Genomic DNA, 27,630 nt, shown 5'->3' with positions numbered 1-27,630 from the left:
GCAACTCTTACAAAGAAAACATTTTATTGAGGAGGCTCACTTACAGTACAGAGTTTCAGTCCATTATCATCATGGCAGGAAGCACAGTAGCATGCAGGAAGACATGGATTGCTGGCTACATCTTGATCAGAAGGCAACAGGAAGTGAACTGAAGCACTGGATGTTGTGTGAGCATTTTTGAGACCTTGAAGCCTACCCACACTTCCTCCAACAAGGCCATACCTACTTCAACAAAGCCACATCTCCTAATAGCGTCATTTCCTATGAGCTTATGGGGTCAATTACATTCAAACCACCGCACTGGATAATGCAACAATGGCCATCTTCATACTAGCAGCAGAGAACCTCGTAGCTGTTCAGTCTATAAAGCTGAATCCTCTAACAGTCTCATGCTGATGCTGAAGTCCTAGAAAATCCACGAAGAGTCATTCCTCTTCAGTCCATGTTGGAAGACTGAAAAATCTGGAGTTTGATGGCAACAGCAGGAACACATGAACATAGCAGCAAGAAGCAGAGGCAGGCAGGTAACACTGCTTTCCCTCAGGTCTCTGTATAGGTGGGCCACCCATCAGAAGGTTCCCAAGGTGACAAGTACATAGCCTTATAGTTTGTGCCCCATACCTGCTCTTACTGCTGTAATCCGCATTCTTTCTGGCATTCAGAGTTTTCATCTCCAAATGAAATCTTGCTTCACCTCAATGAAGGAACATGATTCTGCACATTCGTTGTTTCTGCACCAGTACTAAGCACATATTGGCACAAACGAGACACATTTATGCAGTTGAATGAACTTCATCACTGTTGGAGAAATTGTGGGGCCAGGAACTTCACAGAGGTAGGATGCTGTCACTCAGGGCAAAAGATGGAAATGACATTGACATAAGGCTGAGGCGGAGAAAAGCTTACTTTTGAGAATGTGGCCTTCAGCTGTGCTTCCCTCCAGCAGTTTCACCAACCTAAATCTCTCCTTCTACAGATCTCTGGCAAAGGGAAAATAGGAGGGAGCAGAAAACACAGATTGACTATTTAATGGATAAATCACAACATGAAGACTTATTAATTATCAAAGTTTGACTGGTAGCTTAGGCTTGTTTCTAACTAGTTCTTATAACTTAACCCATTCCTATTCATTTACTTTCTGCCTCGTGGCTTTATTACCTTTACTTTGTAATGTCCATGCTGCTTGTTTTGCATCTCCTCTTGTCTCTGCCTTCTTCTTCCCAGCATTCTCTCTGCCCCCCAAATCCTGCCTAGCTATTGGTCATTCAGCGTTTTATTAAACCAATCAGAGTAACATATATTCACAATATACAAAAAGGTTATTCTGCAACATTTCCCCCCTTTTGTCTAAACAAAAAGGAACGGTTTTAACCCTAACATAAAACTATAAATACTAAGAATAATTATCAGGTAAGAATTACTTTTACAATGTCCAGTCCATTTGTATTTGGCTTATTTGAAGAAAATACTCCATTATTTCTTCTATCCTGGTGAGTCCAAAGCTCTGTACCTAATTTGCCTTCTAACATAACGGAGGAAAACTTCAGCTCTAACTACCTGGTCTTCAAGTCCATCAACGACTCCAGAGGGATGTAATATTACCTGAATAAACAGGAAGTGCCGAGCAAACAACTTCCAACAGGAGCTGAATTTGAACTTTCAAAAATTTGGCTCTTATCCCTGCCCTGCATAACACTCTAAATCTTGAGGCCACTCTAATCCCCCTTCTCAAATAAATCTATATTGAGGCTCACTATTCTCAAAAAGTTTTAGAGGATTGCTGATACAGGCTCAGCCTCCCTAGGTGAAATGACACACACTTTACTATAGCATGTTCTAAGGAATGTAAAGAGCTCCTTAGGGGAAATGGCTAGCTAGGGATTGCAGCAAAGTTTTTAAAAGTTGTGGGGCTTTGTTCATTTGTTTTAAGTCAAGTTAATGAGATGGTCCAACTGGTGACTTGAGTTGGATCTCGGAGACTCACATGATAGATGAAAAGAACTGAGGCTTCTTCTGTATGTACACACACACACACACACACACACACACACACACACGCATGCACTAAGAATATAAAAAGGAAGTCGTGTGGTCTGGGGGCACAGTGACAGAATATCCACTTAGTACCCCAAAGCTCTGGGCTGTGTCTAGTATGCGTGTGATTGTGTTTGTATGCAGACGTGTGTGTGCATGCAGGTGTGTGTGTGTGTGCGCATGCGTGTGCACATTTATGGAGTACTGCAATGCTGTTGGTAGTTAAGTAACACTTGAGAGAACTGGAAAGTGGCTGGTGTCCTTGTAGTTGGTTTGAGAAGAGAAAGATTCAATGGTTTGGGTGTAGGACTGAAAGATTATCTGTGTGGAATTTCAAACAGAAGGCAGAGATTTCATAGCACTCTTGTGTGGGAATTTGTGTAACTCTACGTAGGTAGCATTGAAATCAATTGCTGTGATAACATGAAGCTCCACCTTAATATTTCTGACTATTAAATATGACATTAAGAGTGCAACCATTTTATTGTGGTCATTACAAAATTCCTTTAATGAGGGGAGGGGGAAATGCTGTATTTTAGGAAAGAAAATGCTGTATTTTAGGATGTTGTAATTACCAACATCCTGAGAGCCTATAACTGAGAGGGTGCAGAAAGATGAATAGCTTCTGAGTCACCATCACCCAGCTTCGTGACCTGCCTTCCTTACACACCTATCCTAGGGCAGTGGCATCCATCCTGTTATTCAGGTAGGTGCCTGTGTTTCCTCAGTCGGTGTCTATGTTGTCACTATATTCTTTCAATCTCATACCTGGATGCCAGTCTTCTCTTTCCCAGACCCTTGGTCCACAGGCTATCGTTACTTCTTGTCTGAGACATGGAATAGCCTCCTGAGTTCCACAGGAGACAGACTGTCTTTCAGAGGCAGACCTCCCAGGCCCCTGCTTGTGATATTTCAATGACTTCCACCTGCTTTGGGGATAAGGCAGAAATTCCCTGACACCCTGTCACAAAGGGCTTAATTTGGTTCAGCACTGATGTCCTTTCTCACTGCCTGTCTACTGACCCCATTTCCCTGTCACTGCCTGACCAGGGTTGTCCCTCCACTTGTGTTAATATCTACTCTCCCTTCAACTCTCCATTACCTATTAACTCCCCCAGGATGGGCGGCTTTCCCGGCGAGCAAGTGCTCTTACCCTGAGCTGTATCCCCAGCCCTCAGGCAGGTTTCCTACCGCAGTCCTGTGTCTAATAAATGCTCCAAAGAAACCTTGTAATTAATTCTCCTTTGCTGTCCCTGTCCTGAACAATTCCATCCATCCGTGGCGCTATTTAATATCAATAGGTCCTAGACAATTAGCAACATGCCTGTCAGATGTGGGACACTGAATACAGGTTGATGGAAATGAATGAATAGGATAAAATGAATGTCATGAATTTGAGCCTGAGACAGAAGTGCTTAAAAGAATTCTGGCTGTTAAGGTTTATGAAGAAGAGGCAGGGTGTGATTGCTTTCAATTGTGCTTGTGTATGTGCTTCATAAGATTCACGGGGCTAATTTGTTTAGAAAGCATGGGTGTATTTCAGAGGTTACAGAGAAAATTAAGCATGACTCGTGGGTAGAATTGCAGAGAAGGGCTGTGTTGTAACAGTAAAGCCAGACGAGAAAGGATGGAATGAATTGCCTTTCACAGAACACACGGTTACATGTCCCTCTTCGACGATCACTGTAACAACGGCTTCTGATCATCAAAGAGAACCCTTGGATGATTTATTTGGCCCATTCTAGGCCTAAGATTCTAGATCTGTGGGCAGTGGAAAGATGAAAAGCACAGATGGATAATATTTTTTATTTATCTAGTTGTTAAAAGGTCTATAGAATGGACTATGCTCCAAAGTCTAAGAGCAAGAAAGACAGAATCTAATGGCTTTGGAGGTTTGGGTGGAACGCAAATCCTCCAGCAAGAGATGAAATATAACTATGTCTAGTAAAGACCTCAGGTAAAAAGCTCATGTACCAGGACTAGCTTTCATGAACCTAATGGACCACTGAATATTTCTCTGCATAGCTGTGTGGCTGTTATAGCGCCTTCCAGTCTAGGGAGATATAACTCTGTGAATGCATAGTCATGGATGGATAGAGACATTGAGGAATTTCGGGCTCTTTTTTTGTGATGTTTTAACCATTAGCATCCCCCGATGTAAAGTCTCTTATTCGTTTCCATTTTCCCCTGAATTTAACACGGCCAATTTTCTGTTTTTCAGTGGGAATTTGTAAAGTTGTTCTGTCCTTATTGTTCCGATTGCCATGGCTGTGCAGATCTACTTAAGGACACCCGGACTATGGGCTGAATTCTGAGCTGTTAGCAATCCTGTCATGTGCTTGGGAATTTTTCCCACTCACTGCACTCAGCTGCCTTTGAAACACAGAGCAGGTGACTGTCTGAACTGGCACTATGTCTCTGAAGTATAGGAACTCAACTGCAAAACGCTGGGTGTTTGTGAAGCCCCCTAAAGTGTGTGTTCATCAGACTGTCTATGATAAAATATCCAGGAAGATTTCAGTCTATAGTTCATTCACTGTAGGGGCCGATGGATGGCAAGGTGGCACACCATGCTGGGAGCAGTAGACAAAGAAAACTGTTTACTTAATTTGTCTGGGAGTCAGAAAGTAAGAGGGGTTGTGACCTAAAATATCCCCTTTGAGGCCATGACCTCAGAGGCCTTTCCTTCACTAAACCCTCCTAATGGTCCCACCATCTTTCAATAACACCAGGGGTGGGACTCTTTGATACATGGTTCACTGGGAGAACTCAGGATCCCAAATATAGAGGGTTGCTACCCAATTTCACTCCTTCAACAGATCGTGCAAACATTTTGCTAACTTCTGTTCAGAACAGAAGAGGACATACTCTCACACCTTGTACAGACAGTTCCGTGTCTTGACAAAAAAGAAATGAACTTCCTACATATGTCATACTGCTCAAAATTTGCTGGGAAAATGCTGAAATTATTATTTTTTTGCTTGCATATCCCAATGGAAGTATGATTTGGGAAAAGTAATGAGATTGTACATTTTAGAATGAGAAATCTTAGGATTTTAATCCAGTGACTTACCTGTGTTAAACACTTAGCCAGACCCTTTAGATATGCCACAAGTTAGTCCTTATAGCATTGCAAAGCGGGTAGTGTCACCTTCATCTGTGGATAAAGATGTGAAATGACTGGGTACATAGATCACAAATAGTGACAGTAAGATTTTGATCCCAGATTTGTTGACACAGCCTCTCCATGTGAGACAGATCCTCCCCAGCCACCATCCCATCCACCACCTGCCACAGCGACTGCCTGGTCCCTTTCCCTCCTTCCTTTCATTCTTTCCCTTGCATTTAGATTTTCTTAAACTTTTAAAAGACAGCAGAACTGGAGATGTGGCTTAGTGGCTTGGGTGCTAATTGCTCTTCCAGAGGACACAGGTGTTGTGAATTAGGTCGGTCCGTTAAATAACCAGCCAGCTCAAGAATAACAATTATATTTTAATGGTTATAAGGGGGAAAACTCACGCTACAAGAGTGAGTGGACTGACTTTCTATGTGCCCAGAGAGAGCGCGCATCTGGGTCCTCCTAATTTTTCTGTCTGGGCCCCAGGTAGCCACGCCCACGCATTAACTAGATGTGATTGGTTGACAGAGTTTTCCCATCACACAGGTACAATTCCGGGCACTCTCATGTAACTTACATATGGTATACAGACATATATGCTGGTAAAACACCATACACATAAAATAAATAAAAATTTAAAAATGACAATGGTTAGAAATCAAGCTGTGGAAACTGTTGTGTTAGGAAGATGTGGGTTTTTTTTTGGTTTTGTTTTGTTTTGTATCAGGAATATGAGCAGTGACTCAGGTTTTAGAGATATTTGCAGGGAATTCAATTTTTGGATGCTTTCTTAGGAAAATGTATGAGATCTGTATTAGTGTTAACTAGGGAAATATACTGCATATGAGATAATCAATCATTTATCTATCTCTCATTTATTTTTCTATCAAAATACTTATATTTACTATGGGTACTTATGATATATATCCTATATGATTATAGATGCTTAGAATTCCCATGGTCTTTCCTTTGCGGGTTGAAGGGCCAGGAGAACTGGTGGCTTAATTTGGTTCCAGGAAGAAGTCCTGAGAGCCAGGAACACTGATGGGGGGTTCCATCACAGGGGGAGCAAACATGCCATGTCTATGCTTTTGAGTTCTGTTTGACCCTTTGTGGGTTAATGATGACCAACCATGTTACTACACATATTCAGCCTACTGATTCACATGCTAATCTATTCTTGAATCATCCTCAAATATATAACAGAAATAATGTCTTACCAGCTGCTGTCCAGACAGCCATCATTAACCCAGTGAATTGAAACATAAACATCAGAAGCTATAAATATCAAAGATGATACAAAGTCAATATTTATTTAGAATAAACTAAGTCACAACAATTAAAAAGTTGAGTGACAAATACCACAAAGATCAGAAAATGTGGAGGATACAAACATTTTTTACTAAGTAGCTGAGATATCCTAAAATGATTTTCTCCTATCTTTTGGGGGTCTGAGATGTTTAACCAATCCCTCACATGACAGAAATTTCCTAATATTCTTTAAATAGAGACTAGGAATGCAGACATGGAACACAATTAATAAAAGCTCAGAGACAGATATTGCGGTTCAACCTGAAGACCAGAAATGCAAAGCAGCCAGCCACTGGCTCTTACCTCAGTCTGAAAATGGTGATCCTGCCTCCAGGAATCTCAGAATGAGCCTGACTGAGAGTTGTTTCCTCTGGTTTTATAATCTGCTCTAGTTCTGGGATTAAGGGTGTGCGCCACTACTGCCTGTTTCTATGGCAAGTTAGGGTGGCTACTGGGATTAAAGGTATGTGTCATTGCCTGGTCTGTAAGGCTGGCCAGTGTGGCTGTTTTATTTTTCTGATCTTCAGGCAAGTTTTATTTATTAAAATACAAATGAAATGCCACTATACAGACACTCCCTGGACATGGTTAATTTATATTTGTTTTTAAATTAAGTCCAAAAAGGACCTCATATGAGCTTCTGGCTCTGTTTTCTCCTGCACTATCTATGTCCTTCAGGTTCTGCATAATATAAAACACATTTACAGCCCCTTTTCCAGTTCCATGACTTAGTTCAGGTAGTCAGAATAGTCCCGGTTGTCATTTCTCCACCAGGGCGGTTAGCAATAACTTAACCATACATACTGATGACAAATCACATTTATATATGCCACTAAACCCAAGCACAATCTAAACGCTTTCCCCAACTCACGCTCCTTCGAGTCAGGACGAGAATATACCTGTGATCACTTACATGGCATTGGGTGGAGAAGCATCAGCAAAGCAAGCACTCCAAAGTCAACTGCCATTCAAATAATCTGCAAATGTTACCAAAACACAAGACCGTGAGAACATGCTGGAGCTGATCTCCGAAAAGGACTTCTGCGAGTGAGGTTCCCTGAAGTTAGCTTCTGTTGGCTTCCAAGAAAACATGCCCTGGATGGGGATACACAATTTAAAGAGGATCTTATACTGTAATACACATGAGTGGATGTCGTAAGATGCAGCAAAAGGATTCTCTACAGGGTTATCCTCAGCAACTGTAGTGCCCAACCTCACAGAGTGAAGTGGAGGCCATTTTCCCCCAGTGTATTTTGTAAACAGAGTGATGTAAACTGGAGCTGCTCTAGCGCTGGCAAGTCTCAAAGGTTCTCGTCTCTCTGTCCCATTGGTTTCTGACAAGGATTTTTATTTGCAAAGGGATTGTTTGCAAATACAAATAGGTCTCAAACTCCTATGTTAGCTTAATTAATATTAAACACACCGTTTACTATTTTTTCAAGGAGGTGCATTACCACGTAGAGGGTAAGAGCGTGTTATTCTGTTAAAGACCACATAGCAGAAAAATTGTGACTGCACTAAAGGAAGTCTTTAAAAATTCATTAAGGAGTAATCAAGCTTTTGCAAACCCATCTGTTATTTGCAATTATAACATAGTTACTGTAACTGGCCTGATATCCTGTAAAAAGTCACCTTTATGTTTGTTTTCCTTGCTGTGTTGATTGCTCATGTCTTCCGAGGCCCAGCTTTTCCTCGGGTTCTCTTCTTAGTAGAAACTCTTGAATTTTTTTTTAACCTTCATTGTATCCACAGACAACTGTTTTAAAATGTAAGCCGCACTTCTAATTGTGTCTGTATCATCATTTGAGATGACAATCCTTATCGCTCAACTAGGCCATGGCTTATAAATAAAAACAGCTCAGAAAACAAAGCAAATTATAAAAACGCGTTAGCTTTATATACCAAATATACAAGTTTACAATTTTAAATTCTCTCTCTCTCTCTTTCCGTGTGTGTATGAGTGTAGGCATGTACATGCCAGCTGAGTATCCATGCCAACCAACGCCGGATGACGCATTCCCTAGCACTGGGGTTACAGGTGGCTTTGAGTCACCTGATGTGGGTGTTGGAAACTGACCTTGAGTCCTCTGTAAAGCAGTATATTACTCTTTTTAAAATCACATATCAGATTCCTCTTAAGATAAAGTTACAGGTGGTTGCAAGCCAATGATACATAGGTGCTAGGAATTGAACTCAGGCTCTCTGGAAGAGTGGCATGCTCTCTTAACTGGAGCCATCTCTCCAGCCCATGAAAATTTTTTGAAATGATTGTACAGGTAGCTGGAGAGGCTTATTAATGGTTAAGAGCACTTACTACTTCCAGAGGACCTGGGTTCAGTTTCTAGCATTGTTATGGTGACTCATGGTCATCTGCAATTCTAGTTCCAGGGGATCCAAAGCTCTCTTCTGGCTTCCAAGGGTACCAGAAAAACAAGGGGTGCATAGACACATATGTAGATGAAAACTGAATACACATAAAATAAAAATTTCCAAAAGACGCTGAATAGTGTAAATGCTATCTGTATATTATGCTTATGTATGTATATATGTACATATGCTCTTTTACTAGGGTTAAATCTTCCCTTTTCCTCTGTCTCCAATACAAAATTTACATAAAATCTCCTAAAAATCTTTGTATCCTCTTGTTATATGACTAAAACCTTTTATTTTTATTATATAATATATATATGTATATATATACATATATATATATATATTAAATGGAACTATTTCCCTAGGGAGGATCCAGTTTTAAGAGAATTGAATTTTCTATTTACTTTGTAGAAAAAAAATCTCTTCCTTTCATCTTACTGCTCTGGCAAAAAAGCCTGATAACCTCCGGTCAAAGAGGCATTGTTCCAAAGGGCCTGCCTAGAATCAGGAAACAAAGGCTGCTGTACACCGCCATTCCAACTCCAGCCCTTACCGCAGCGCTGCTCTCTGTCGTTTGTCTTCAGTGCCCAAAGTGTGGCTGGCATGATGTGCAGAGGTGCCTACACGGGAGAAATACGATCCCTCACGTTTTAAGACACCAGGTTTTAAGCCAATACACATCTATTTGTAAGAGTTTCGTGCCTTCCATGATTTCATGATGAGTTTTAAATGCTGGTATGCACCCTCACTGTTCTTTAGAGTTAAAGCCTATTTATCACGATCAAAACATTCTTTAGATGACTGCTTCATGCTTCCTGAGAATCAGTGCTCAGACCCAGGCATGCACTGGGATCACCCGAGGGACTAATTAAAACACTGACTACTGGGCTTCACCTCCAGAGTTACTAATTCAGTAGGGCTGGATGAAGCTCAAGAATCTGCCTTCCTAACGAGTTCCCAGGTGGCAGGGACCCTGCTTTGGGAACTACTGATGGAGGTCATTTGATGACGCACAGTTCTCAGAGCTGATAGGGGCTGCCATGCCTTCGCAGAGCAGCCCTGGTGCCACTTAGGAAGATGGCGTGCCATTGCTAAAGCCAGGGGAGCAGTAATGAGGACCTACGGCTTGGCAAGGTCTTAATTGACCATTTTCAACTACAGCAGTCCCATGACTAGCATTACATAATACTTACTAATGCAAGAAATGATTAGGCAGTTTCTTAGCTCTAAGCCTCTAACATACATATTCATAACCATTTACTTCTTTCTTTTATAGATGTTTACTGATTAAACTGATTGGGCAACTGAGACTTTTCATTGCGGATTTAAATTATGGGACATCAAGGGGATATAATAGTTGTTCTGGCCTCTATGGGATCCAAACTTAAGTCACCATGAAGTTTTAATATTAAAAAAATAAATTTCCCTTGCCCCTACTTCCCTCTGCTTCGTATGCAAATAGGATGTGAAAGACTCAGAACAACAATTTAGCTGGAAAGATGAAATTGGTATTCGTGATACTGCGGAGTAGCTTTCAGATCCTAGACATATGTTTAATATGTATTTTGCTGATTTTTTCAATAGAGCATGTTAATGAACATGTCTTAATTACCCATTGAATAATCAATCTCTTTAAAATAGTTATCACTGCTTATTTATTCCTAAGAGTACGTTCTCACTGTAGCAACTCTGAGGAGATAAACTCAAGGGGTATTTGAAGAGCTTCTGCTTGGAGCATGAATTCTCCAGTAATGGTATTTGAAGGTTAAATAAAAACAAACAAGTAGATTGGAGACAATAACTGAGAGCAGCCAAGAAAGACAATGACTATATAATTAAATAATATAGTCTTCACTGTCATCAAGGGAGCTGCAGGACAAATGGCCTAGATTCTGGAATTAGTCCCTCTCAAGGTTGTATGAATCCATAATGAAATGAATAAGACAAGACTTGAGTGAAACAGGATCGTGAGCTGAGGGGAAATTCAATAAGCTGGGTAATGTCCCGTATACTCCCTGGCAGTGCACTGTGGGCATGCACAGGCAATCAGAGATGGACATTCGACTGTCCAGAGACGGACGGGAAGAAAGCCTTGTGCAAGGAGCTTCACCTGTGTGGGTCCTGGCTTGAATCAGCTCGAAGCAGCAATGGAACTGTTCGCCTCACAGGGTTGAGATGACTGAGTCTAATTACCTCAGAGAATTGTTTCGTCTCTACTGAAAAGCAATAAACAAGTTGGGTTGTTCAGTGAAAATTAATTTTTATTTTCCTAAAATTTTAAATGCTTTAATCAAAATAAGCAAAGCTGGCATCTTTACCTCCCCAGCACATCTGTATTTTTCCATGGTGTAAATGAGTCAGTTTGGTGGTATAGCTCAGTGGTAAAGTATCTGCTTTGCGTTATGAGGCCTTAGGTTCAATCCAAAGTACTCCCTTCTGCTAAAGAAACAAACAAAACCTAGTGTGATCTTATACATTATGGAACAATAAATTTATGTAGCCTACCTTCCTTCCTTCCCTCCCTTCCTTCCTTCTTTCTTCCTTCTTTCACGTGAGACAGTGTTTCTTTGTGTAGCCCTGGCTGTCCTCTAACTAGCTCTGTAGATCAGGCTGGTCTCAAACTCACAGAGATCCATCCGCCTGCCTCTGCCTTCCAAGTGCTGGGATTAAAAGCATGCACCACCACTGTCTGGCACATGTAGGCTTTCTAAAAAAAAAAGAAAGAAAGAAAAAGAAAAAATAAAACAAAACCCAAGTGCTGTAGGTTTTCACCTGCTTTAAAGAAGATAATAGAAACTAGTTGATGTACGACTCCTACCCAATTAACTATCTTTAAGTTTGTTTGAAGAAAGATCATGCTAGTCAACTTGAAGGCACATACTCAACTTTGTTTTTCAGGTCTGTCATAGAAGCTGCCATTATAGTTACTAGTTAAGAAAAGAAAGAAGAGAAAAACCAACAGCCTGGGCTAGGGTTTGAGTGTAGTGCTGAAATGCTTGCTTAGCACGTATGAGGCCCTAAGTCTGAGCCTCAGCCTACAAGGAGGAGGAGGAGAAAGAGGAAGACAAAAAAAGGAGGAGGAGAAAGAAGGAGGAGGAGGAGGAAAGAAGAAGATGCCGCATAAGAAACAAAATGCCTAAATGTCACTTTTTCAAAGTATGAGGTACAGTTGTATGATTTTAAGACAAGCCTAATTAGAGTTAAGAAAAATTTGTCTATGGAAACACTGAAGTCAAGAGCCAAGTTTTTACTTTACTTGCTAATACTGGCCCGAAAACAACATCCCCTTGGTTCAGTCTTACTCCCATCTTATTGTGTGGCCTCCCATCAACAGCGCCTCAAGCATGACACTTTGTCATTTGTTTATGTCACATGCCATGCTGCATTAGACTGCTTAAATTTTCACAGGAATAACCTGTAACATGAGGGGCTGGCTTGTTGGGGTTTCTGTCCGGTCCGGTACCCCATAGCCGGCATGCCCCAAAAGGAAAACCACACAAAGTCTACATTAGCTTATAAACTGATTGGCCCATTAGGTCAGGTTACTTATTAGCTCTTATAACTTATGTTACCCCATTAGCCACATGGCTCCGTACCTTTCTCAGCTGGGCAAGTTACATGCTGCCTCTTCGGTGGTCTGCACAGGAATGGCAGAGGAACCCCCCTGCTTCCCAGAAATCTCCTGTTCTCATTGCATCACCTCTACTTCCTGTCTGGTTTTCCCGCCTATACTGCCTGCCTGGCCAATCAGCGTTTTATTAAAATATGATTGACAGAATACAGAGAATTCTCCTGCATCAATAACCGACTAAAATTTAACATTTTTTAATCTAAACTGTTTTTTAATCATTTTATCTACCAATATAGTTACAAGCAGCAGAAAATGTAATGTTTTATTCCATACTACAGGAGGCCCAGGTTGGTTGTTGGCTTAGCCACATGTTAAGAGAGTTTCTTCTCGTCACTGCTTTGCACCCTCGCTGTTACCCTTGCTACTGGAGATGTGTAGAAAGAGTGATGCTAAGATGGTTGAGGCACTGTCAAACATTTGCATCATTCAGAAGTCTTGTTCAGTTTACCCTGAGACATCTGTAAGGGTTGGTTCCAGGAAGATCTGAGAGTGTGCATTTCTGTGGAGATCACAGATAGTGCTGATGCTGCCCGTAGCAGGGTCACACTGAGAGACCTGGAAGGGTGCGGGTATTTGAGGGTCACTCAGAATGTTCATGCAGTACATACTTTACCACTTGAGATCTCTTTGCTCTCTACCCTCCAAAGGGCACGGTGCCATTTCTAGTTTGTGAAACTCTCTTAGATAGCAACACTTTCGTTTATGACACCAGTAATCCCAGTGGTAGTTGTACCAGTTTCTTGGAAAAGTTTTGGGTCTGGATGTTTGAAATAGGTCCAGATTTGTACTTCAGCTTGTTCCCAGGTTGTAGAAATATCTCTACCACCCTCCCACCTGCAATTCCCCATTTAATCCCAATAGTAACATTAAATTATATTTTAATGTCTTCTAATATAGGATATTGTAGCATAAACACACTGAAGTAAATGAAGTCGATTTATTAAGGAGTTGCAATGAAAAGGGACAGACTCGCAAATACAGAGAAAAGGCTGAAGCCGCCAGTGATCCCACACTGCTGTCTCTCTGTCATCCTGGGTCTCCCCTCACACTAAGAGCCAGAACAAGAGAGTGAGCATGCTGCTTCTTCCCACTTATGAGTTCACAAGTAGCACCTCAGATGATGCCCTAGGGCTGGTACCCCAAAAGCTGTTGACTGAATGAAGTCCCATGACATGGGTATGTTCAGGCCTTGACTCTTAGAACCACAAACCAAAAATAAAGTTACCTGAAGGTTGATTGTAAACGCTTCTGGTTTTCCATATAATTGTAGCAAAGAACTTTCTAGTCTAAAGGTCTTGACAATTTGCTTGTGTTGCACAAATGCTTCCCTGCCAATTTTGGATTTGTGTTTCTCCCTTCTTTCTCCCAAGCCTTTTTGACAAATTATAACTGCTCCTTCTAAATCAACTCTCTGGTTGACCATCTCTCTGATAAGGGGTCCATATTTTGTGTAGCTTGTTTACTGGCTGTAACTCTGCTTGCATGACTGATTTGGTCTAAACTTCAGAATTCTCATGAGCCTCGGGCTACTTTCTGTCTTGAGTGTCTCCCCTTCAATTTTATTATCATAATGGCCCCTTTTCTCATTTATTTTCACAATGGGAAACACAGTAGAGAGAAATGATTTCTGTAGGGGAAAGGAAGGACACAGGGCAAGTTCAGACACAGGAAAGAAAAAAATCATATACTGACTTCTAATTGGAGTAGAAAATGTCAAAATAGAAAATGTGCCATTTTGAAGATATGAAGAAACACCTTTCACAAAGCTCTCAGACCAGAACTTAGCAGGATAAAGAGCCTGAAATGTTCCCTATATGATATTTCTTTAGGCTGTCAGCTCACAAATATAGACATGGAGACTTCTTATTAATTTTGGAAGCTCAGCCTATAGCTTAGACTTGTTCCTAACTAGGTCTTATAACTTAAATGAATCCATTTACATTATCTACATTCTGTCACGTGGTGTTACCTCTCCTCCAGCTTACACCTCCTGTTTCTTCTCCACGTCTCCTGGCGTCTCCTGCGTGCCTAGATTCCTTCTCCTTTTCTTTTCTCCCTGGAAATGCTGCCTATACCTCCTGCCTAGCTATTGGCTGTTCATCCTTTTATTACATCAATCACAGTAATACCTCTTTACGCAGTGCACAAATATCCAACAGCAAAGCTTTGAGTAGGAGATACTCACCAGTGGTTTTTAAACTTCTTTGGCTCCTCTAAGGCTCCTGACTTGGTTTTTTTTTTTTTTTTTTCCCTTTTGTTTCTTCCAGACAGGGTTTCTCAACGTAACAGCCATAGCTGTCCTGGAACTCAGCTGTGTAGATCAGTCTGTCCTCGAACTCACAGAGATCCGCCTGATCTAGCCTCCCGAGTGCTGGGATTAAAGGCGTGCGTCACTATGTCTGGCAGCCTGTTGCTTCATCCCTGGATTGTTTCGGGATGAAGAGTATATTCCTTGACCCCTAAACTAATGGCTGAAACTTGTACTGGAGTTTGTCAGGCATGCCATTAAAATCCAAAGCACAGGTGAAGTGGAAATTTCCAATGTGCCAGGAAGCGTCCACCTCAGCATTGATAGCTTCTAATTTCAGGTGGTTACTTGGATTCAAAAGCTCGTATAATTTCCTGTTTTGGTCCGGGACTTGATACTGATCAGGATTTACTCCTTCTTGGATCAAGTAGTCCTACTTAACTGGAGAAGAATGTTATATTGTTACATTTTGAAAACACCTTAAATTCTTCCCCCACCCCATCTGTTGCTCTACAGAAAAGCTCAGTAGCAAAGTCCAAGGAGGGATGACCTTTATTTATTCCTCAATAAATACTTACAATAACAATCTTTCAGGTTAACATTTATTCAACAAATCTTCTCATATATATGTATATATTTCAATATAAATATAATTTTTGTAATATGATTATATTTTTATACTGTAGCAATATATAAATTATAATATTATATTTATATATATTACAGTCAAATGTTTTAGAGACAGAGATGATTTACGCACGTTTAAAAATGAGATAGAAAGGTATTTCCTCTCATCTTTTCCTTTATTGAGGGCTAGTGATTGAGCTAGGACTTGGTGCAGGCTAGTCTCAGACCTACCAGTGAGCTTTTTCACCAGTTCACAGGATGGTATCTTTTTGAGTGGATGCAGTTACATTTCACAACAAATCTTACAGGTTTACAGAACTTAGAATACTGTGTGTTCATTTTATATGGAAATAGTGAGGTCTTGAGTTGACTCTTGGGTGACCACTCACATTCATCTTGTTTTACTTTTTCTTTTCTTATCCTCATCTGTGCCCTTTGGCATGTTCATCTCCAATCTGAAGTCTGGTAACATATAGTAGCAATTCCAAATAGGTTCAGATCTGTAGACTGGGGAAGTCAAACTCAGCACAAACTTTGAAGATAAAGATTAAAAGTATACTTTAAACTTCCCTGGCGTCTTCTCAGACTCATCAAATGTTTTACATTTTGAATGCCATTAAATGTGAACGAGGCTATGGAATTCTGTGGGAGATAAAAATATTTGCCTAGTACATAGGGATTGGTGTGCAATTAAACTAACCAAACACAAGTAACTTGTATCTGAACCCTTCAACTTTTTATTTCTTGCTTTCAACTTCTATTGTAGCTCCGCTACAATACAGACATGTATTGTACAATACAGACATGTTTTACATACCAAAACATGGTATCAAGCAGACTTATAGTGATTCTGGCAGGTAGCTGCTGGATACTGCTTTCATATGACATTCTTTGCAGTGACCCTATTTTCTCATACTTGACACTTCACATGCCCTTTATTGCATAAGAAAATTCTGTTGTATAGTTGGAATAGGTTAACTTACAAAAAGGCTCGTGTCTTTGTATCTTTTAGAAAAATGTCCAGCTCTGAGAGTCTGTAATATGCTTGTCTTGCAAGTGTGAAAATGTAATGAGTTCCATCTCCAGCTGAGCACGGTGGCATGTGATTATAATTCCAGCACTAGGGAGGCAGAAATGGGAGGATACCTGGGTAGTCTCAGGTCCAATATAGACTTGTCTCATAGAAGGTGAAGGGTGTTTCTAAGGATGGCATCCAAGCAGAGTCAGGAGTGAGGGGTGTCTTCCGAGGATGCTCAAGAACTGGCCACAGGTGTAGTTCTGCCCTCTAGTGGATGTAGGTGAGAGATTGGTTCAATTGCTACCTGTACTCATCAAGTTTAGCAATTTTTCATTAAAAATCACTTACTAGGGTTTTGTATGAGGTGTGAAGTGTAAGGCAGACTTGGAAAATGCCAGCGGTTAATGTAATATCGGTTCTTCAGCTCGATGGTAGGGCTAGTTGCTAGTACAGCTATTCTGGTTGCATACACTCAATGAAAAGGCCAGTCCTTCCGTGAGCTGTCACTCTGAACCTTGCCCTTTCACGACACACGGGCCTCGGAGCACACTCCTGACCAGGCCAGAATTTTTGGAAACTGGCTCCCTGATTACTGGCCCTCGGAAGACCAGAGAAGCAGCCAGCGATGGTGTTTGCACGGGAGGGTACGACGCGTGGGAGGCCGCCGAAAGGAACACCAGCTTCTCACTGCGTCGTCCAAGGAGATTGTGACGGCCGCGGGACAGGAGAGACTTCCAGGACTCTGTTTAGAGTGCCGAGGTGACTCTGGGACGCGGCCATGAACGACTGTGTCTGTCCCTACGTCTCGATCCCACGGCCGCCTCGAGGGGAATGTGTGGCCGGAGGGAGACGGGGATGGGCGTGCTCCCGCCCCTTGCACCCGGCGGGTGTGTAGAAAGAGGGCAGACACCATCCCAAGAGCCGCGGGGTCCCATGCGCTCTCACCCAAAACCTCCCTGTCCCCGGACAACGTCCATTACGGCCCGTAGCCTCAGCCTTACTGCACTTCCGCTCACCCACGCAGAGAGCCAGAGTGCGCCTGCGCGCGCGCTTCTCCCGGCGGAAGTGGTAGCGACAAAGCTCGGTGGGCGGCGGGCCGGGGAGTGCAGGGCGCGTCGGGCGGCAGGCGGCGGGGAGGGGCGGGGCGCAGGAGGCGGAGGCGGGAGCAGAGCTGCTCGACCGTGCGCGGAGACGCGCGCGCTGAGCCGACGGGCCGAGCTTGACGGCTCCTCGCCGCTCCTCCTCTCCCCTCCCTCCCCGCCCGCTGTCCTGCTCGATCTCGGTTCTCTTCCGGACGTGCGGCTGGGCTCCGTGTGTGGCGCTACCCGCTCCACCAGCAGCGCCCGTTCGCCCGAGGCGCGTGGGGCGCCCCCCGCAGCCCCGCGAGTGAGTCCCTCGCAGCCTGGAGGCGGGGTGGGTGTCTGGGGTGTCGGGGAGGATTCCGGGTAGCCACTCCTGCCCCTATTTCCAGAAACTTCCAGGGCTGGAGGGAAGGGGGCGTCCGGGGGACTGCTGCCTATTCGTAGGGCGCCTCTCGGGCGCCGCCCGGCTGGTGGGAGGCGCTGGCGCTGCGGGCGGCGCAGGAGGTGGGCTAGGGAGGTGGCGGCTGGGGTGGGGGTCGCCCTGCTCCTCTCCCCTCTCCTCAGCGCCGCTTCTTCTGGTTTCTCTTGCAGATGCTGCTGCTAGGGGTGGTGGGAGCAGCCGTGGGACGCGTGGCCGGGAGCGGGGGTGACAGCCTGGGATTCCGGGGTCTTCTCTTCCTTGTCCTCTTCTCTCTATTCCCAGTGTGGCCGTTGCTGACACTAAAGACTTTGTAGCCATCAACCCGAGTGCAGTTTCGATGGAAAATGAAGGTAAAGGCCCCGGCCGATGGGTTTGCAGAGCAGAGTTGAGGGTGTGGTGGTTCGCTTTTTAAGTTGTCTGTCTTTTTCCACCTTTTTATTTTCATGATTTTATTTAATTGATCCCCCCCCCCCCTTTGCATGCGAAATGTCTGAGGATTGCTTCCCTAAGGGCATCTAGCTTTTATTTTGGTAACATGGGCATTGCGGGGATTAGGGTTCTGCGGGTGACAGCTTGATTCTGCTTCTCTGGGAAATTATTTTCTTTAGTATCGGGAATGGAACGGAAGTTTTCATTTGCGATAGCATCTGTGCACGTCCTTAGGGCTCTTTGAAAGGAATCAGCGGATGAGAAGTGGGAATGGGAAGAGAAGGCAATGGATCCTATCCCTGTATATTTGCATAGCAAGCCTTGTTAAAGATGTGCGACTGAATTCAGTTATAAAAAGATTTTTAAAAATAAATTCTGACTTTGGAAAAAAAAACGATTTTTAAAAAATTCATAGAAAAAAACCCCTCAGAAACATAACCTTGAGTTTAATGAAATCTTTCGAAACAGTTTCCCTTCTTAAAGTTACTCCCTATTTCAAAACATCTTTAGGAGGCTGACAGTGGAACCTGTTTGTCCCTATTACACATTGTATTTGGACGCGTTCGGTTGTTACATGTTACTCAACTACTTTGGCTTCATTAAAATAATGCTTTTCATATATATAGCACTGCTGTTTTAAAAATTATTGAATAACTGAATAAATGCTTTTTCTTCCCTCTTGTACGGACTATGCTTATTGTTTGAACCGATTTCTGGCTTGTGTGTGATCATCTCTCTCTTTTTTTTCAACCCTTCTTTTTTGACTGGGCTCTAAGATGCTAGAAAAGATACTGGACAAATGGTTGCTTTATTTTTCTCCCCTCTTCCCTGATTCTTTTGGTTTTAAAATCTATCTGTTTCCCAGGAGCTGCAGCTAAGCTGATGTTTTTCCATTGTTGAGGATGTAAGCTTGATTGGCTAAGTAGGACTGGAAATTTTAAAACAGGTGTTTTCTTGTGGCTGCGGTAATCCACTGTGCTATTGGAGAACTGTGGCATATGTAGGAGAAGTGACGACAGGATGATGGTCTTGCCCAGTTCCATTCTAGGTGGATAATTGGTAGAAGGCATTTTCTGACATACCGAAGTGTGGAACTGCAGAGGACTTAGGCTAATTGGGTCTTGAAGAAAGCAGTTGTGTTTTTTCCTGGTAGTATGGAAAATTGTTTTTCTAAGCCCCTTTCCTCTTGTCTTTTGTAGATTTAGGGAAGGCAGATTATTTTTCATAAGACAGTATTAAGTCCTTTCATGTAGTTGTTTATATTTAGAAATCTCTGTAAGTAACATCTCAACATTAATGTACATCTGTGAGCTATTTTCAGAATGTTACCAGATTAGGGGTAGCCTGGAGTAGGTGGATACTTGGCTGTTGTTTTTTTTTCTTGGTGTCCTAGGAATCAGGGCGTGAGTAATGGAGCTAGCACTCATCTGTGAGGTGGAAGAGGCGGTTGTTATATAGGAGTGTGTCTATTTTATGACCATGCAAGAATGATTGGCTTCATAGTAAAAGATGATATTGTCTTAAAACTTGACGGGTTTTCTGCCCAATTATTTTTGACCATCAAGAGACTTTTTGTTAATTTCTTAGTATGTCAGCATGGTTTTTTTCCTATTTAACTATTTTTTAGAAAAAACTTGAAGATAGCCTAGAATCTTCCAAAGCAATTGACTGTCCTAAAATAGATTTGCATTTCTTTTTCCTTTTATAGTTTGTACCCTCTTCTGATCTGATTACTAACAGCTCAGAAAGAAGTGTGGCTCCAAAATATTAAATTCTTGCCCTAATGCCATGGCTTTAGGTAAAAGATTTCACCTTGCTGAGTTTCATCCATAAATTGGGATTGAAAATGTGCAGCTCACAAAGTTGAGATGATGTGTAAGAACACGGCAGACAATCTCTTGGGAGAGGGAAATGTTGGAGTTAAAGAGCATGGCTTGCAGAACAAGGCATCTCACTGTGAATACTGCATTTTCTCATTATTTGCCCTTATGCAAATTATCAATGCTTTTCGTGCTCTGGTGTAATGGTAACTACCAATGAGGTTGTTGTAAGTGCTCAATACAGCTTCTGGCATACAACAGATAACTCAATAAATGTTAATTGTAAATAGCCTAGTTCAGTGTTAGATGCATGCTATTATGCCACCTGGCATTAGTGTCATGACAGTTCATTGTTGGAACTGGAAATCATATTGGCCAAAAATGCTCAGAATGAAGTTACTAGTTCAGTATGGGGGAGTTTAAGGAATTTTCTGTATTGGGGGGAGGTAGGTCCTGGTGCCCCCTCGCCCAGCCCCCAAATCTGACACTGTGCTGAGCTTTCTCAGCCTCTAACTTTAGTTGTCTGTGAATGGGATATTGCCTTGTTGGAGGGTTGGTATATTAAGTGAAGCCGGGGAAGTGGTTGACAAAGCTTTAATGAGTGATTAAGCCACGCTACTGTTGTTCAGAAAGAGTTTTCCAGTAAGTTCAGATAGGTTACACTGCTAGGTGTGAACTGTGTGTGTTATCTGATAGTGGCCCTCTAGAGCATCTGCACAGGAGGAATTCCAGCAGTCATGTTTACAGTGGTCACATCCTGGGAGGAAAAGACTTTATCCATTTACTTCAGACTTCAACAGTAGAGGTATTTGCTTCGGCACTAGATTTTGATTCTTCTAGACTTTTTTTCCCCCAGGGCCCACTTGAACTTTGTCGGGACTTGACCTATTTTTACCCATAGTCTTCTCCTGGATGCTTCACGAATACTGCCTACCAGTCAGTAGGAGCAGTTGAAGCCTTAATTTATTTCCTGGAATTTCAAGGATTAGTCCTAGACAACCAGTTGTGGGGATTTGAGTCCTAATCCTTTGAAACTCCTTTTTGCATGCTTATTACAAGTCTAAACTAACAAGACAACTGTCATTTAGTAATCTGAGATACACATACATATAGCTGTTTGTTTTTTAATAGTTGTTGATAATTTAAAGGATGACTTACTTGAGAAGACTGCTGGAGGGTTTTGTAGAGAAATTTTTCTTTCCTGTTAAACTACTTTAGTCTTTGTAACAAATTTGGCTTTTTCTAAAGAGCTGGCTGTTTAATGTTTCTTAATACTGTTTAAATGTATCTTTAATTCTTGAATAGAAATGTATTAATCTTTAAGATTCAAGAAATGCTACATTTAGCTAGAACCCCCCCCCCCCCCCCCCCCCCCCCCCCCCCCCCCCCCCCGGTGCTAGTGCATGCCTTTAATCCCAGCATGCAGGAGGCAGAGGTGGGAGTTGGTGATCTCTATTTTGTGGGTTCTGTAGATTAGATTTAGGTTGTCAGACTTTTCAGCAAGTGTCTTTACCCACTGAGATATCTCACCAGACTAGCAATGGTCTTTGACAATTGAATTTTAAATACTTAATTTATCTTAGTATTTGTGTGTGTTCTCATGCTTGTGAAATCAGTACTCTGTGAACTAAAACATCTCCTGAGCCCTGGTTTGTCTTAATATTCTGATCAGTAAATGTCAACAAAATCTAGCTCTATTAATTGAAATATTATAAAATAAAGTAGTTGTCTGGAAGACACACTCCTGAGGCCCAGAGCTGGTTGTCCTTGTAGAAGTTACTTAACCAGGTGTGTTTACAAGGTTGAATTTTGTTTTAAAGGTGGCAAGAATATTTTATCTTGCTGGTAAAGTAAGTTAAGGTAATTTTAAATTTATTACAGGTAATATCATGAAGATAGCATACAATTAGTTCAAAAGAGTCCTGAATCGACCTATTTGAAAGATAGTCTTTTACTAATAATTTAAGGCATCCATTATGACAAGGCTCCTTGTGCTTTTCTGAGAACAAATGTTGGTAAAAGGAAGTAAACCTGGTTAGTGAGCTCTTGGGCTACTGCCATAATTTCACACGAGAAAAAAATTTCTCTAACATTTTAGACTGAGTTGATACAATTCTTTATGAATTTTAATGACTAGGGTTTATTCACTTATTCATTTTATATGCATTTGTTACTGTTTCCTTTGTCTTTTGGCTTTAAGCTGCTGTTGACAAGAACATAAATATTAATATATAAGCAATTACTCAGATGGTGTTGAATTAGGTTTTGTAGGCTAGACTTGTGATGAATTTAGAAAAAGTTTGAAATGTGAAAAGGTTAGTGATTTGGCAGGGGTCAGGAACATTATCTCAGGGTGGGTGTAATTGGCATCTAATTTGTCTCTACTTGCTTTTTTTTTCTGCTGCAGTATTAAAGAATTTAGGAGTTGGACTTAACATACTATACCTTTAACTATTATTGCCTTTTGGCTTTGACATATGGTCACTTTGTAAATGTGCTGACCTTAAGTTGTATGTCCCTGTTCCTCGGACTCATGAAGTAATTAACATGGCGTTCTTAGAATGACTTGATGACGTCCTTGTAGGAAGTTATTTGTATTTACTCGAGGAGAATTGGGCTGCAGGAAATGTTTTGCTGTTTCACGTTCAGTTCTTTACAGAAAAACAGAAGGAACAACTGAAGTGGTTTTGAATGTTGTGACGTCTTCAGAGCTCATTGCCTTTGGCCGAGCTGGTCAGATCCCCAGCAGTCGGCCATCAGGAAGGATAACATTTTCCTAAGAAACACTGCAGTAATGTTTTAGGGCAAAGTTAACTTAAAATGTGTTCTTTATTTTCTCTCATCCTGTCACCTTTCACTTGTAGCTCCCGAGACTTAGCTTTTCATGTTGCCTTTTCATTCGTATACGTAATGATGAACCCCCTTCCCTCTTAGTGTACAATAGCTGTAAGACTTTGCTTGGCTGTATTAGTGTTTGCTTAGTAGATTATTTGCTTTTCTTCTTCTGAGTTTTTACGTAGGTGAGAGTAGAAATATTTGCCTCAGGCTTTCTTTGGGAGTCAGACCTTCTTTCTATGGGGTGGCATTGCTACATTTCCTCAGAGGAGGCAACGGTTTTCATGCTGTGAGAGCCAGAAATAGCATGTGGTGCACTTTGTAAAGTCATGTAAACTAATCTTTTCTATGTCTTTTTCTTAATGCTTGTGAGGCCTGCTATTACCCAGAGTTGATACCTGGCTTGTGAAACTAGAAACTACCTGTGTGAACTCCAGCTTCCTTTCCTCTCCAGTAAAAGATGTGATTATTGCTTTTCTCTCCTCTCCTCTCCTCTCCTCTCCTCTCCTCTCCTCTCCTCTCCTCTCCTCTCCTCTCCTCTCCTCTCCTCTCCTCTCCTCTCCTCTCCCCTCCCCTCCCCTCCCCTCCCCTCCCCTCCCCTCCCCTCCCCTCCCCTCCCCTTTTCTTCCTTTCTTGTTTTTCTTTTTTTTAAAAAAATGAGTCTTAGGGGGCTGTGTATGGAGAGAGGTCTTAAATAAATACCACTTCTGTTGGAAGACCAAGGCTCAACGTGTATTCTTGTGGTAGAGACCCTCAGGTTGTCTCTTACTTAGTTTGAGCAGGGTCTGGCACATATGTATTGTTGATTGAATATAAAAGTTGGCTTTCACTCTGGTTCTTTCATCTGGGAGTAATTTCACACTCCAGAGAACATTTGGCTATGTCTGCAGAATTACTGGTTGTCACAGCTGCTACAGGGCTGCTGGCATCCAGTGGGTAGACTCCTAGGATGCTGATAAGCATTGTGCTATACACAAGTTAGCACCTTCCTTATCCTTCTTCCTTTAAGGTATTATTTAGCCCCAAAGGTTGGTAGCTGTTGAGAAACATTTTGCTAACCAAAGGCAAGAAAATTACTTCTGAGCCTTGGTTTCCGCCTTTGTAAAGCAAGTTTGTCAGGGTTAAATAGGGTCACATGTGTACAGGTGCCTAGCATTCAAAAGCTGCAGATTTTCTTTAACTTAGTTTATGGAAAGAGGGGCATTTTGGCCACAGATATTAACTTAGGATTCAAAGACTTCAGTATTTGTCTGAGTTCTAAGTTGGATGTCTAAGAAGCCTATAGTAGCTTTTATAGATGCGTGCTTTTCTTGTGGTTTTATTAAGAGTGCTGCTGCTTTGGTTTGGAATTTTAGTATTTCATAACTTTGTAGAAGACAAACATACTGAAACTAGATTAATGTTTTAGCTTCTGTTCACCAGGGTCAAATTCTTAATTTTATTTTAGACTATAAATACATTGCAGGTATTATCTGTTGCTCTGGAACTTTTTTTAGATCAAGACTGAAGTATTATAAATTGTGTGTGTGTGTGTGCGCGCGCGTGCGTGCATACATGCATATGCTTGTGTAGGCTAGAAGTTCAGGTTGGTTGTTTTCCTTTTTCTTTTCACCAAATTTTTGAGAAAGGGTCTTTCACTGAACCTGAACTTGCCACTTCTGTTGAATTGGCTTTTCTTTGAGCCCTGGAACCTACCTGTCTGTAGCCCCAGCGCTAGGACTATAGATGTGCTCAGCCACACTTGGCCTTATACATGGGTGCTGGGGACGCTAGTATAGCAGGGACTTGACCCACTGAATGATTTTCCCAGCCCTCTGAACTGTTTCTTTGTGAATATGCCAGACTACCAGGGTCTGTAATACTTTTTCCCTTTTATCTCTTTACAAAAATCCCAGTTGATACTTCTTTGAGGTTAGAAGTTACTGTGTATTTAATGTCAGCAAAACACTTTCCTTCAATTAAAATGTATAGTGTTGAGATTTGATTATTTTTGATGATAGTTCTTTCCTTCAATTAAAATGTATAGTGTTGAGATTTGATTATTTTTGATGATAGTTTTATCTGCTGGTAAACTGCTTTTAAGGACTTAGTAGCTCCCAGTTGCCCCGTAACTAACTACACACTTGGCCAGCAGGAAGAAAGGTATCGCAACAGTGACTGATTTCATTAAGGTTTGGTTTGCTATAGCCTGCGAAGTTAAGGTCACCAGTTAATTGTTTAATGAAGTGAATATTGTATAGAAATATTGCTAGAAAATCTGGTGGGGTCTAACATTTGTTACTGCAGTTAATGAAAGAGAGGCAACAAAGACTTCAAGTGCTGAATGTGGGTAGTTAAAAAAAAAAGTCACAGATTTGAAAAAGTATAGGTAACATGACATAACCTCTTCTTTCTACCAGATAGCTTCAGTGAGATTTGTATAAACTAATATTAAAGAAATATGCCCACCTTGAAATTTGAATAAAAAACAATGCTAGTTTCTTTTTATAGAGCAGTATAGTTCAGAGTGATTATCTATTGGATATAAATCTAATTGTCAAAGAAAAGTTTTTCTAAGATTGATTAAACTTTTTGTGTCTTGCTAACATTAGACTTACATAAAAGGTACAGTGCTAGTCCAAAGAATTCCCAGGTGTCTGCTTCCTAAAGGTTTCTTTCTTTTATGGTTGCACTGTATATAATCATGGTGTAATTATCAAAACTAGGAAATTCACAGTTATACAGTATCCTTTTTCTAGCCCAGTTCAGGATCCATCTTCTCTTTTCATTGTCATTGTTCTTGTTTCCTTCATCTGTTATGTTTTCTAACTTTTTCTTTCTCATTGTATGTGAGCTGGACATTTGAAGAGTGATGGTCACTTGCTTTTGTTTTGTCTCTTGATTTTGAGTTCATTGGATGAGTGATTATTCATGAATAGTATTTTTTATGACTGGTTAAGTTAGGAAGATCACTTGATTAAGATAGTGTCTGCCAGGTTCGTCTATTTAAAGTCAATTTCCCCTTTGCATTTTGTAATGCGTATTATTTTTACTATTGTGAGAGGATAGTTAATAATTTCTTTGTCATGAACACTTTCTCTAGCGGGGAAACACTTTGCATCTGTGCTTTTCATTGCCCTAGGCTAGTTCTCCATCTGTATTGTTTCTTTGAGGTAACAGTTGCTTCTGTGATGTTTGCTTAACTACTGCCAGTTTCCTCATTCCTGTACCTCCTTTTTTTTAAAAAAAAAAATTATTTATTTATTTTTCTGTATATATGTTCTTATCTACATGTACATCTGCACACCAGAAAGAGGGCATTGGATCTCATGACAGTTATGAGATGGTTGTGAGCCACTACGTGAGTGCTGGGAATTGAACTGAGGACCTGTGGAAGAGCAGCCTGTTCTCTTAACCCACTGAGCCATCTCTTCAGCCCCATTCCTGTGATTCTTAAGAAAGTACTGTTCTGTATTCCTGCTTGTTTTTTTTTTATGTGAAATCTTGAATATTTACCTTATGAATTAACCCGGAATATAGTATTTTGAGCAAATTGTTCCTGTGTCCTTTCTTATTTTGGCAGTACTAATATACATTCTGGTACCTCATGTTGCAGGTGCATCTTGGCTGTTACATTGTTTGTTTGAACCAACTATGGAATCATACCATTTTCCTAAAGGATCTGAGAGCATATGGAGAACAGTATCTAGAAACCAACATGTGGGTGGCTGGTGAGCTCAGTGCTCCTGAGGTCTTGTGAAATTGAGTTAGCAGGTCACATACAATAGCATGCATAGCTACATGTTTTTATTTCCCTATTTGTCATTTGTACTATGTGTCAGTTGTGTGAGTGGATGCTGATGGTTGTTTCAACTTGTGGAACCACAGAGTTCATTCTAGTCTAATGTTTGTTGAATCCTCTCTTTCCTACGATTCCCTGTGTTGTTTGGTTCTGGAAACCTGAGTAGGGCAGTGATGGGATGAGGAAAGCACAGACACACAGACATACATACAGAAAAGCTGGGATCAGGTGGGCCGTGCATGCCCTTATGAAGCCGCTCCAACTACACAGGAATCTGGAACTTGAGCATTAATTATGTACAGCGCTGAGGGATGTGATGTGGTGCGTTAACTAGTATCCATAGGTGAGCAGCGCCGAGGGATGTGATGTGGTGCGTTAACTAGTATTCGTAGGTGAGCAGTTTCAGGCTATAAACATCTGGAGGGAGAATCTGTGGGTGCCAGCGTTTGCATACACTGCTAATATTTGCACTTGGACCAGAGGAAGGCTTTGCTATACTTCTGAGCCTAACTTGGGATATATGGGCGTGTGTGTGTGTGTGTGTGTGTGTGTCTTTGCCAATTTCCCATGTGTCTGAGGCGTCTGGATTTGGCTGTTCCCATATCAACAGTACACACACTCAGGACTTCATTTACTGTTTATACATTCCTTCAAGGCTGCTTCTGCTCCGACACTTTTCCTTCTTATATCTTTTTTCAGAAGTCTTATCCATAGTAATTGATCGACTTGTTCAGCCCTAATTCACAACCACTTCCTCATAAGAAATACATTAAAAATTGTTATAAGTGTATGTGAACAATGTGGCTATATTTGGTCGTGCATGCAGAAGCTAGATGAGAACTTTGTGGAGTTTGTTCTCCTTCTATCTTTATGTGGGTTCAGGTCATCAGGCGTGTGTGGCA

General features: G+C 41.5%; 1 protein-coding gene and 1 long non-coding RNA gene across 6 annotated transcripts in view; one reads left to right on the top strand and one right to left on the bottom strand.

Moving 5' to 3' along the window:
• Atp2c1 (ATPase secretory pathway Ca2+ transporting 1) overlaps positions 1-27,630 on the top strand; it is a 113,874-nt gene that overhangs the window by 5,676 nt on the left and 80,568 nt on the right. For 2 of the 5 annotated variants that reach the window (XM_085689658.2, XM_085689656.2), the window contains exons 1-2: positions 17,617-17,746; positions 18,034-18,213. The exons of 1 other annotated variant lie outside the window; for it this stretch is intronic. In XM_085689658.2, coding sequence (XP_085545784.2) covers positions 18,208-18,213 — 6 coding nt within the window. In that variant the 5' untranslated portion in view covers positions 17,617-17,746; positions 18,034-18,207. Of the gene's footprint in view, positions 1-17,547; positions 17,747-18,033; positions 18,214-27,630 lie in introns of those variants that run through there. 2 more of the 5 variants (XM_085689659.2, XM_085689655.2) reach the window with 2 other exon arrangements.
• Positions 33-17,438, bottom strand: LOC146894665 (uncharacterized). Its single transcript, XR_015001868.2, has 7 exons — positions 14,653-17,438; positions 11,155-11,275; positions 10,947-11,052; positions 7,377-7,440; positions 6,373-6,430; positions 5,108-5,191; positions 33-980 (listed from the first exon to the last, which is right to left on the bottom strand). It is a non-coding gene; the product is annotated as an uncharacterized LOC146894665 (long non-coding RNA).

Source organism: Myodes glareolus, chromosome 4, assembly GCF_982192425.1.
Source record: "Myodes glareolus chromosome 4, mMyoGla1.1, whole genome shotgun sequence".
Taxonomy (NCBI): Eukaryota; Metazoa; Chordata; class Mammalia; order Rodentia; family Cricetidae; genus Myodes; species Myodes glareolus.
This window is presented reverse-complemented; position numbering and strand designations above follow the sequence as displayed.